This window comes from Hyperoodon ampullatus (assembly GCF_949752795.1).
Source record: "Hyperoodon ampullatus genome assembly, chromosome: 14".
Taxonomy (NCBI): domain Eukaryota; kingdom Metazoa; phylum Chordata; class Mammalia; order Artiodactyla; family Ziphiidae; genus Hyperoodon; species Hyperoodon ampullatus.
In genome coordinates this window covers 51,504,928-51,516,121 of record NC_136927.1, presented here as the reverse complement: position 1 = coordinate 51,516,121, position 11,194 = coordinate 51,504,928, and the positions used below count along the sequence as shown (strand labels likewise).

The 11,194-nt window shown below is 42.1% G+C and overlaps 1 protein-coding gene across 2 annotated transcripts in view; it reads left to right on the top strand.

The window, feature by feature from the left end:
• Positions 1 to 4,834: 4,834 nt before the first annotated feature.
• The window catches only part of STYXL1 (serine/threonine/tyrosine interacting like 1), a gene marked incomplete at both ends in the record, with an annotated part of 44,434 nt that continues 38,074 nt past the window's right edge, over positions 4,835 to 11,194 (top strand). For both annotated transcript variants that reach the window (XM_079718896.1, XM_079718895.1), the window contains one exon: positions 4,835 to 4,937. In XM_079718896.1, coding sequence (XP_079575022.1) covers positions 4,835 to 4,937 — 103 coding nt within the window. The remainder of the gene's footprint in view (positions 4,938 to 11,194) is intronic.

Genomic DNA, 11,194 nt, shown 5'->3' with positions numbered 1-11,194 from the left:
CACGGATGTACAGGTGGGCCACACACCCACACATTTGTATCCTTGAACACAAACAGATGGTTCTATACAGGGGATTAAAAACAATTATTGCCATATAGTTTACATACAGTACAGTATACAGATCTTCAGTGTGCAGTTGGATAGTTTTGACAGTTTGCAGTCTTCTAACCACCACCCAAAACAAGCTATAGAAGCATTTTCATTATTCCAGAAAGTTCCCTTATGCCCCATTCCCCAGACAGCTACTTCCTGACTTCTATCACCATAGATTAATTTCACTAGTTCTTCATTGCATGTTTTTATACACAGTATAGAAATACATCGATGTCCTCCTTGCCACAGCCCCACACAAGCTGCACACGTGCGCCTATACTGACCATTTTGTTCCTTACAATAGGCTGAGGCCACAGTCGAGCTGTCAGATTTTTGCTCTTAGGTGCACATATTCTATGCTAACCTACCTTCTCTTCAACCCTAAAATCGTACCTCAAAGCGCAGTATTTCAAATCTTTCCTTTCAGATCCCTGGAGATAAAAGGAAGAATTAGAAAGGTGGTAATCATCCCACCTGCATGAGAGTTTTCTTTATTTTCCTCTAGGGTCTCTAGAATATCGGCAAATGGGGACATAAAATTTTAAAACAGAACTGTTTAGATATATAGCTTAACTTTCAGTTGTGGCCCAGCTGGAAGTCAAAGGGTGTGGCTTTCCAAGATACGTGCCGGCAGAGCAACTAGGAGATGGTGGACTGGTGACGCAGAGGCAGCAAGAAGCTGCTGGCAAGGAGCTCCTAAGAGCTGAGAGTCGCCAATGGTGGCAGATCTGAGTTGGGAGCAAAGCCTGCAGTCCTCCAGGCCAGCCAGAGGTCAGGGGAGTGAGAACAAAGCTGAGTCCAGAGGTTGGCCATGTCCAAGAACCCATGTCAGGTGCAGAAGCTGGGGCACTAGCCCAGTTGAGCAGAGGAGAAACAAGTGCTGGAGACAGAGTTGGAGGAGGTGAGACCAGACCTGGTGGCCACACAGCCTTTGTGTAGCAGCTTGCCAGCCGCTACCTTTGACATGTGAATTGCTGCATGGGTAGGCCTGTCACCCTCCCAGGACCACTAGGGTACCTCTTGGGTGTGTAGTGGGCCTAGGTTTGGGGCGATGGGAATGAAGGCAAGATAGACAAGGGACAGGGAGGCGGTGGCTGAGTCTGGGCCTCTGGAAATACTGGTGCTCACTAGCCACAGGACCTGGAGCTTCTCTGAGCTGAGAAATAGTTTCAGGACCACTTCTGCAGCCTCCACAGCTCTGGGGTGCTGCAGCCTGTGATGGTGTCCTCTAGCTTTGTCAGGGTTCAGGCCACAAGGAAGGTGTCTGGTTGGAATTGAGGAAAGACTATACCAGATCCCTTAGGAGCCTGACCCTTAGGCAGCATCACTGGATCCCCCACTTACAAACTTGGCCAGCTCCCGCTCTGGTCTTTGGCCTGAGATTTCTCTGAATGGTGCTTTCTGTCTACTGGACATCCGGAGGCTCCTAGATGAAACTGAAAAGAGAGAGAAAGTAGGAGTAAAGGAATTTGTTTCCTAAGATCCTGCTCTGTGCTGGGCCCAATTCTGGGCAATTTATGTTTGTTAATTTCAACATAACATTCCTACAACCTTTCCAGTGTGTATTATTGCCTCAGTTTACAGGTGAGAGCATTGATGCCTGTCACTGTATTTAAGCCCAGGTCATCCTGGCACAGCCTCAGTTTCCCACACAGAACCAGGGCATAGTGGGGTTGGCTGTGGACCCTGATTCATATCTGTGCAGTCCTCTGGTCCCTGCTCAGCCTTAGCCAGGAACCCAGAGTAAAGCTTACGGTCTGACTTCTCCAGGAGCGTTGAGTGATGCCTCTTTTCTACGAGAAGCAAATGCCCATCAATTGTGTCCACCTGGACTGTCTGGGCCTGAGCACTAGACCAAGCTCTCAGTACCCTGGAATGCCTGTGAGAAGGATGGGGTCAGGCCCAGCCTCTGACAGTGACGCCATCGGTCAGAATGGAATTGGTTGGGCATAAGGAGGCAGGAAATCCTGGATCTGGCCAGTTTCCCCTTAGTCTCAGGCTATGATGACCCCTCATGAAACATCCCTTCTCAAAGATAGACACGGTCTTTTACTGGAGCTGAGCTCCCCAGCCCAGCTGTGTCTGGACCCGGAGAGAGAGCCCCACACAAGCCCCCTAGGTTGAAGTTCAGGCTAGGTCATTACAGGGAGGGTGAAGAACCTTCCTGCTGGTGGGTGTCCAGTGTGCAGAGACGGGGCCTGTGCTGGCACCCTGCTCTCCTGACAGTAGGTGGCTCCTCGCCACCCAAAAATCTGTGTGTACTTCCCAGATGGGTCAGTTTATAGGAAGATTGGTATCCTCTCACCCTATTAAGCCAGATCCCCAGGAGGTGCTCCCTTTGACCTCCCTTCCCACCTGCCTGCCCCATCACCCTTGCAAGAGCTATTGCACTAAATGCCCTGAAAGTCTCTTAAGAGCTGTGCTGTGCTAAAAGAGCCCAAAGGGGGAATGTCTTAAACTTGCCATCGTGGCTCCACTGTTTTGAATAGATCACTAGGAAATGAGACTTGGTAGAAATAATCATTACAAATGAAACTCACAGTGGCAGAAACCATACTCGGTAAAATCCGATACAATAAGAATCTGATTAAGGAATCAGATATTTATTGCAAAATTCACAGGGAAACAAGACTTGATCTTGGGAGAAATTATTTTGGCTAAACAAAATTGAAAGTGAAAAAAATTGGAATTGGTTAATTGTGAAATATAGAAAATCAATTAAGGGATTAAAGTGGCTTAGTGGAATTCATCTAAGAAAAATAGTTTTTGCAAAACCTCATTGACATTTGTTTAATGGTTCTATATAAAAGCTCAACATCAAAATATTCTTAGGGCCCAAATGGTGGAGCCAAGAACATCTTACACCTTTCAGAATTTGGAGTAGTGCTGAAAGGGCTGTTAGCTGCGTCCAGCCCTCCACCCACCTGGGCTAGTGGCCCTCCTCATCACAGCGCACAGGGATGCGTCTTCTCTCAGAAGTGTGCCATTAGGTTCAGGACTGTACTTACCCTCCTGAAGTTTACCAGTAGGTGAGGCAGCTCTTTTTTTTTTTTTTAATAAATTTATTTATTTTTGGCTGTGTTGGGTCTTCATTGCTGCAGGCGGGCTTTTCTCTAGTTGTGGCGAGTGGGGGCTGCTCTTCGCTGTGGTGTGCGGGCTTCTCACTGCAGTGGCTTCGCTTGTTGCAGAGCACGGGCTCTAGGCGTGCGGGCTTCAGTAGTTGTGGCATGCGGGCTCAGTAGTTGTGGCGTGTGGGTTTAGCTGCTCCGTGGCATGTGGGATCTTCCTGCACCAGGGCTCGAACCTGTGTCCCCTGCATTGGCAGGCGGATTCTTTTTTTTTTTTTTTTTTTTTTTTTTTTTTGCAGTACGCGGGCCTCTCACTGTTGTGGCCTCTCCCGTTGCGGAGCACAGGCTCCGGATGCACAGGCTCAGCGGCCATGGCTCACGGGTCTAGCTGCTCCGTGGCATGTGGGATCTTCCCGGACCGGGGCACGAACCTGTGTCCCCTGCATCGGCAGGCGGACTCTGAACCACTGTGCCACCAGGGAAGCCCAACACCACCCTTTTGAGAAGCCTTGGCTGTAAAGGAGAACAGAGACTGGTACAGAGGGTGTTTGTGTGCCACTAGGAATGACCTGTATGGAGGGTGAAACTGATGATGCTGGAGGGGAGGCTGAGAGCTGAAGTCTTTGAGGAAGTGAGAAGGATCCAGGGCCCAAGTCAAGGGGTTAGTCTTTCTGGGGAGCATTGTTCTGGTAATTCTGAAGTGGACCCGAACTGTTTTGAGCAGGATTACCCCCGGACTTGAGTGGTCTTCAGAGGTCTTCTGGCTGCCCCCACCCCAACTAAAAGGTAGCCTCCCTGCAGAAAGCTGCTGCACAGGCCCAGCCTTCCCCCTCAGTGTCCATGGGGCACCAGAGACAGTTGTGCCAAGGAACCAGTGTCCCAAGAGCAGCCCTGTAATTAGGAGCCAGAGCCCAGGCTGGCTGGGCAGTTCTGTCAGTACAAGTGAGCCATCCTCCTCCTTCCACAGACCATCAGGATCTTCATCATAACCCTAAAGGCCCCTCACAAGGGCACCTGCGTCGGCCCCCCCAGGGTCTTCACTCATTACTCTCTTCCCACTGTTGCTACACCAGGCTCCTTTTGAAATCTCTCAGATACTACGTTCCCTCCTGTTCTCAGTTCCTACTTCCTCCATCCTCTCTCTCCACCTGCCTAGCTCTTGCCTAACCTCCTGTCTCAGCTTAGCAATCACATCTCAGACAGCCCTTCTCTGATCCCAGCTAGGTGAGGCCCTCCTATTAGTACATCTCATGACGCTGGATGTTGACTCTTTTATAACGCTTTTCCTACTTACAATGTATTTTTTTGGTCCAATGTCTGCGTTCCATGCTAGACTGTAACCTTCATGAGGGTAGGTCTAGTTTACCACAGTTATTTCCAGTGCCTGGCATGTGGTAAGGGCTCAGTAATTATTTACTGAAAGAAAAAGTGAATTGGTGACTAATTTACAGCCTGCTTTGTATTTATATGGTTCAGATATGTCGTGTGCAATGTTTATCTCCCCTACACACATTTCACTATAAATTTTGGAATTTTCCCTGATCACGTTCATGATTATTTTCACCTTTGTTTGAAGGCATGTTAAGAAAGAGTTTAATGATCTTACTTTGTGGTCATTCATCTAAAATAGAAAGATGCACTAAGCTTTTACATGATTGATTCTTCCCTGTAGGATGACTGGTTTGGTTTTGTGTGAACCAACAGAGCTTTACAACATCTTGAATCAGGTCACAAAACTATCCAGATTAACTGAACCCAACTATCTCTGTTTATTAGGTAAGTACTTTAAAAAATGTTGTGAGCAGTGTCCTTCAAAGATTATTTTTCATGAATTAACAAACTTTGAAGAGTAAATTACTTTAGAAAACTATTAAACTAATTAGGCATAACTCAAAATGCTACTATTAACTGTAACATGACTTGGAATATTGCCAGATTAAATAAATCTAGAAGAAAAGTTCCCGGAAGACTCATGTTTGAGTCCTCTTACTATTGTTTTTAGTGAAATATTTTAAACATCTAACAAACTCATAGTAATACACATAAGCACTTATGTACCCACCATTCAGATTTAACATAATAAAAAGTTACACAAATGTACCCCTCTTTTGTACTCCATCCTGATCCTCTTCCTTTCCCTCCCAGAAGATGACTGCTTCTGTATTTTTACACGTTTACGACATAGGCAGGCATCCCAAAGTAATGTATGGTTCAAACATTTACATAAACAGTACCATAATGTACAGTGATTCTGCAACTTACTTTTTTTAAAATTTAATTTTATATTTTTTTTTATACAGCAGGTTCTTATTAGTTATCCATTTTATACACATCAGTGTATACATGTCAATCCCAATCTCCCAATTCGTCATACCACCCCCCCACCGCCACCGCTGCTTTCCCCTCTTGGTGTCCATACATTTGTTCTCTACATCTGTGTCTCAGTTTCTGCCCTGCAAACTGGTTCATCTGTTTCCTTCATTTCTTTTTTTTTTTTTTTTTTTTGCGGTACGCGGGCCTCTCACTGTTGCGGCCTCTCCCGTTGCGGAGCACAGGCTCCGGACGCGCAGGCTCAGCGGCCATGGCTCACGGGCCCAGCCGCTCCGCGGCATGCGGGATCCTCCCGGACTGGGGCACGAACCCGTGTCCCCTGCATCGGCAGGCGGACTCCCAACCACTGCGCCACCAGGGAAGCCCCCTGTTTCCTTCATTTCTGTATATGAAGATCCAGTTTATTTTAACTGGTGGTTGCAATATATATCCATTCCTAATTGACTGTGATGTGTGATGTGTTGCTTGCATTGTGTTGCTATTATGAACAGTGCTGCAGTGAACAGTTTGTATCTCTCTCCCTATTCATGTGCAAGAACTTTTTCAGGATATATTCCCAGAAATGGAAGTACCAAGTTGCACATTCACCTTCACTACATTACTGTCAAATTGCCCTCCGAAGACATTGTATCAATTTTATACTCCAATCAGCAGTGTAAGAAACATACCTACCAATACCTGGTTTTGTCACCCTTTAAATTTTTTGCTCTCTGATTGGCATGAACTGGTATTATGATGTTTTTCCCCACAATTAAAAACATCGTGATTAAAATACACATAAAATTTACCATCTTAACCACTTTTAAATGTCCAGTTCAGTGATACATCATCACCATCATCTCCATAACTCTTTTCATCTTGTAAAACTGAAACCCTATACCCGTTAAACAATAACTCCCCATTCCCTCCTCCCTGCATCCCTGGTAACCACCATTCTACTTTATGTCTCTGATTTTGACTACTCCAGGTGCCTCATATAAGTGTAATCATACAGTATTTGTCTTTTTGTGACTGGCTTATTTCACTTAGCATAATGTCCTCCAGATTCATCCATGTTTTGTAGTATGTGTCAGGATTTCCTTTATTTTTAAGGCTGAATAATATTCCATTGTATGTATATACCACATTTTGCTTATCCATTCATCCATCGATGGACACTTGGGCTGCTTCCACCTTTTAGCTGTTGTGAATAATGCTGCTATGAACATGGATGTACAAAATATCTCTCTGAGACCCTGCTTTCAGTTATTTTCAGTATATACCCAGAAGTGGAATTGCTGGATCATGTGGTAACTCTATTTTTAATTTTTTGAGGAACCACCATTGTGTTTTCTGTAGCAGCTGTACGATTTTACATTTGTACCAGTAGTGTACAAGGGTTCCAGTTTTTCGAAATCCTTGTCAACATTGTTATTTTTCTGGGGTTTTTTTTTTTTTTTTTTTTTTTTTTTTAGTAACCATCCTAATGGGTGTGAGGTGGTATCTCATTGTAGTTTTGATTTGCATTTCCCTAATGATTAGTGATGTTGAGCATCTTTTCATGTGCTTATTGGCCATTTGTATATCTTCTTTGGAGAAATTACTATTCATGTTCTTTGCCCATTTTTGAATTGGGTTGTTGCTTTTGAGTTTTAGGAGTTCTCTATATATTCTCGGTATTAATTCCTTACAAGATGTATGACTTGTAAATAATTTCTCCCCTTCCGTGGGTTACCTTTTTACTCTGTTGATATTGGCTTTTGATATGCAACCTTTAAAATTTTTCACGAAGTTCAATTTGTCTATCTCTTCTTTTGTTGCTTGTCATATCCAGGAAATTGTTGCCAAATCCAGTGTCATGAAGCTTTTGCCTTATGTTTTCTTCTACAGTGTTTATACTTTTAGGCCTTACATTTAGGTCCTTGATCCATTTTGAGTTGATTTTTGAATGTGATGTTTAGATAAGCATCCAAATTTCATTCTTTTGCATGTGGATATCCAGTTTTCCCAGCATCATTTGTTGAAAAGACTGTCTTGTTCATGGTCCCTAGGGAGTCCACATGAATTTTGAATAGATTTTTCTGTTTCTGCAAAAAACATCATTGGAATATTGATGGGATGGCATTGAATCTGTAGATTGCTTTGAGTAGTATTGACATCTTAACGATATTAAGTCTCCCAGTTTGTGAACACAGAATTTTTTTTTTGCCTCTAATTTCTTTCAGCAACATTTTGTAGTTTTCAGAGTACAAATCTTTCAAGTCCTTGGTTAAATTTTATTCCCAAGTATATTATTATTTTTAATGCTATTGAAAATGGAATTGTTAATTTCCTTTTCAGATTGTTCATTGATAGTATACAGAAATACAATTGACCCTTGAACAATGTGGGGAATAACCTGTGTATCACTTATAGTCAGCTCTCCGTGTCTGTGGTTCTTCTGCATTTGTGGATTCAACCAACCATGGACCATTTAACACTGTAGTATTTATTATTGAAAAATATCTGCGTGTAAGTGGACCCATGCAGTTCAAACTCATGTTGTTCAAGGGTCAACTGTACAACTGATTTTTCTGTGTTGGTTTTCTCTCCTGAAGCTATGCTGAATTCATTTATTAGTTCTAACAGGGTTTTTGTGTGTGGAATCTTTAGGATTTTTTTGCATATAAGATCATATCTTCTGTGAACTTAGATGATTTTACTTCTTCCTTTCCAATTTAGATGCCCTTTGTTTCTTTTTCTTGCTTAATTGCTCTGTCTAGGACTTCCACCACTCCGTTGAATAAAAGTAGTGAAAGTGGGCATCCTTCTCTTGTTCCTTAAAGAAAAGCTTTCAGTCTTTCACCATTGAGTATAATGTTTGCTGTGGGTCTTTCATATATGTTTTTTTTTATTATGTTCAGGTAACTTCCTTCTATTCCTAGTTTGTCAAGTGTTTTTATCTTGAAAGGGTGTTGAATTTTTCATATTTTTTCTGCATTGATTGAGATAATCATGTAGTTTTTCTTCCTCCTTCATTCATTTGAAGTGGTAAATTAAATTGATTTTTGAATGTTGAGCCATTCTTGCCTTCCAGGAATAAATTCCACTTGATCATGGTGTATAATCCTGCTGAATTTGGTTTGCTAGCATTTTGTTGAGGATTTTTGCATCAGTGTTTATAAGGAATATGATCTGTATTTTTCTTGCTGTGTCTTTGTCTGACTTTGGTATCAGGGTCATGCTGGCCTCATACGATGAGTGAGGAAGTGTTCCCTTCTCTTCAGTCTTTTGGGAAAAGTTTGAGAAGGATTGATATTAATTCTTCTTTAAATGTTGGGTAGAATTCACCAGTGAATCTATCAGGTTCAGGGCTTTTTTATTTTTAGCCTAAAACATTTATATTTTAGTAAACACATGATAATTCCCTCTGAGAATGAATAGATATCCAGGTCATGAATTTCAAGAAAATTATTATCATTTTTCAAGACAATAAGTGATACACTGAATTCTTAAGAGTTATATTCCCAAGGAGTGGTGGATGAGATCCTTTCCTGAGAGCAGCTATTGGTTAATTAGGTGTGGGAAAGGCCCTTTCAGGGTAACAGACTGGGGAGGCTACAGATAAGGGAAAAGCCTCAGTGCCCATACTAAATTTGCGTATTTTTATTTTATTTTTTTAAGTTAATTTTATTTATTTTTTTATACAGCAGGTTCTTATTAGTTATACATTTTATACACATCAGTGTATACATGTCAATCCCAATCTCCCAATTCATCACACACACACACACACACACACCCCGCCACTTTCCCCCCTTGGTGTCCATACATTTGTTCTCTACATCTGTGTCTCTATTTCTGCCCTGCAAACCGGTTCATCTATACCGTTTTTCTAGGTTCCACATATATGCGTTAACATACAATATTTGTTTTTCTCTTTCTGACTTACTTAACTCTGTATGACAGTCTCTAGATCCATCCACATCTCTACAAATGACCCAATTTCGTTCCTTTTTATGGCTGAGTAATATTCCATTGTACATATGTACCACATCTTCTTTATCCATTCGTCTGTCGATGGGCATTTAGTTTGCTTCCATGACCTAGTTATTGTAAATAGTGCTGCAGTGAATATTGGGGTGCATGTGTCTTTTTGAATTATGGTTTTCTCTGGGTATATGCCCAGTAGTGGGATTGCTGGGTCATATGGTAATTCTATTTTTAGTTTTTTAAGGAACCTCCATGCTGTTCTCCATGGTGGCTGTATCAATTTACATTCCCACCAACAGTGCAAGAGGATTCCCTTTTCTCCACACCCTCTCTAGCATTTATTGTTTGTAGATTTTCTGATGATGCCCATTCTAAATGGTGTGAGGTGATACCTCATTGTAGTTTTGATTTGCATTTCTCTAATAATTAGTGATGTTGAGCAGCTTTTCATGTGCTTCTTGGCCATCTGTATGTCTTCTTTGGAGAAATGTCTATTTAAGTCTTCTGCCCATTTTTGGATTGGGTTGTTTGTTTTTTTAATATTGAGCTGCATGAGCTGTTTATATATTTTGGAGATGAATCTTTTGTCTGTTGATTCTTTTGCAAATATTTTCTCCCATTCTGAGGGTTGTCTTTTTTGTGTGTGTGTGTGTGATACGCGGGCCTCTCACTGTTGTGGCCTCTTCCCGTTGTGAAGCACAGGCTCCGGACGCTCAGGCTCAGCGGCCATGGCTCACGGGCCCAGCCGCTCCACGGCATGTGGGATCTTCCCGGACCAGGGCATGAACCCGTGTCCCCTGCATAGGCAGTTGGATGCTCAACCACTGCGCCACCAGGGAAGCCCCTGAGGGTTGTCTTTTAGTCTTATTTGTAGTTTCCTTTGCTTTGCAAAAGCTTTTAAGTTTCATTAGGTCCCATTTGTTTATTTTTGTTTTTATTTCCATTACTCTAGGAGGTGGATCAAAAAAGATCTTGCTGTGATTTATGTCAAAGAGTGTTCTTCCTATGTTTTCCTCTAAGAGTTTTATAGTGTCTGGTCTTACGTTTAGGTCTCTAATCCATTTTGAGTTTATTTTTGTGTATGGTGTTAGGGAGTGTTCTAATTTCATTCTTTTACACGTAGCTGTCCAGTTTTCCGAGCACCACTTATTGAAGAGACTGTCTTTTCTCCATTGTATATCCTTGCCTCCTTTGTCATAGATTAGTTGACCACAGGTGCGTGGGTTTATCTCTGGGCTTTCTATCCTGTTCCATTGATCTATATTTCTGTTTTTGTGCCAGTCCCATACTGTCTTGATTACTGTAGCTTTGTAGTATGGTCTGAAGTCAGGGAGTCTGATTCCTCCAGCTCCTTTTTTTCCTCTCAAGACTGCTTTGGCTATTCGGGGTCTTTTGTATCTCCATACAAATTTTAAGATTTTTTTTTCTAGTTCTGTAAAAAATGCCATTGGTAATTTGATAGGGATTGCATTGAATCTGTAGATTGCTTTGGGTAGTATGGTCATTTTCACAGTATTGATTCTTCCAATCCAAGAACATGATATATCTCTCCATCTGTTGGTATCATCTTTAATTTCTTTCATCAGTGTTTTATGGTTTTCTGCATACAGGTCTTTTGTTTCCCTAGGTAAGTTTATTCCTAGGTACTTTATTCTTTTTGTTGCAGTGGTAAATGGGCGTGTTTCCTTAATTTCTCTTTCAGATTTTTCATCATTAGTGTATAGGAATGCAAGAGATTTCTGTGCATTAAT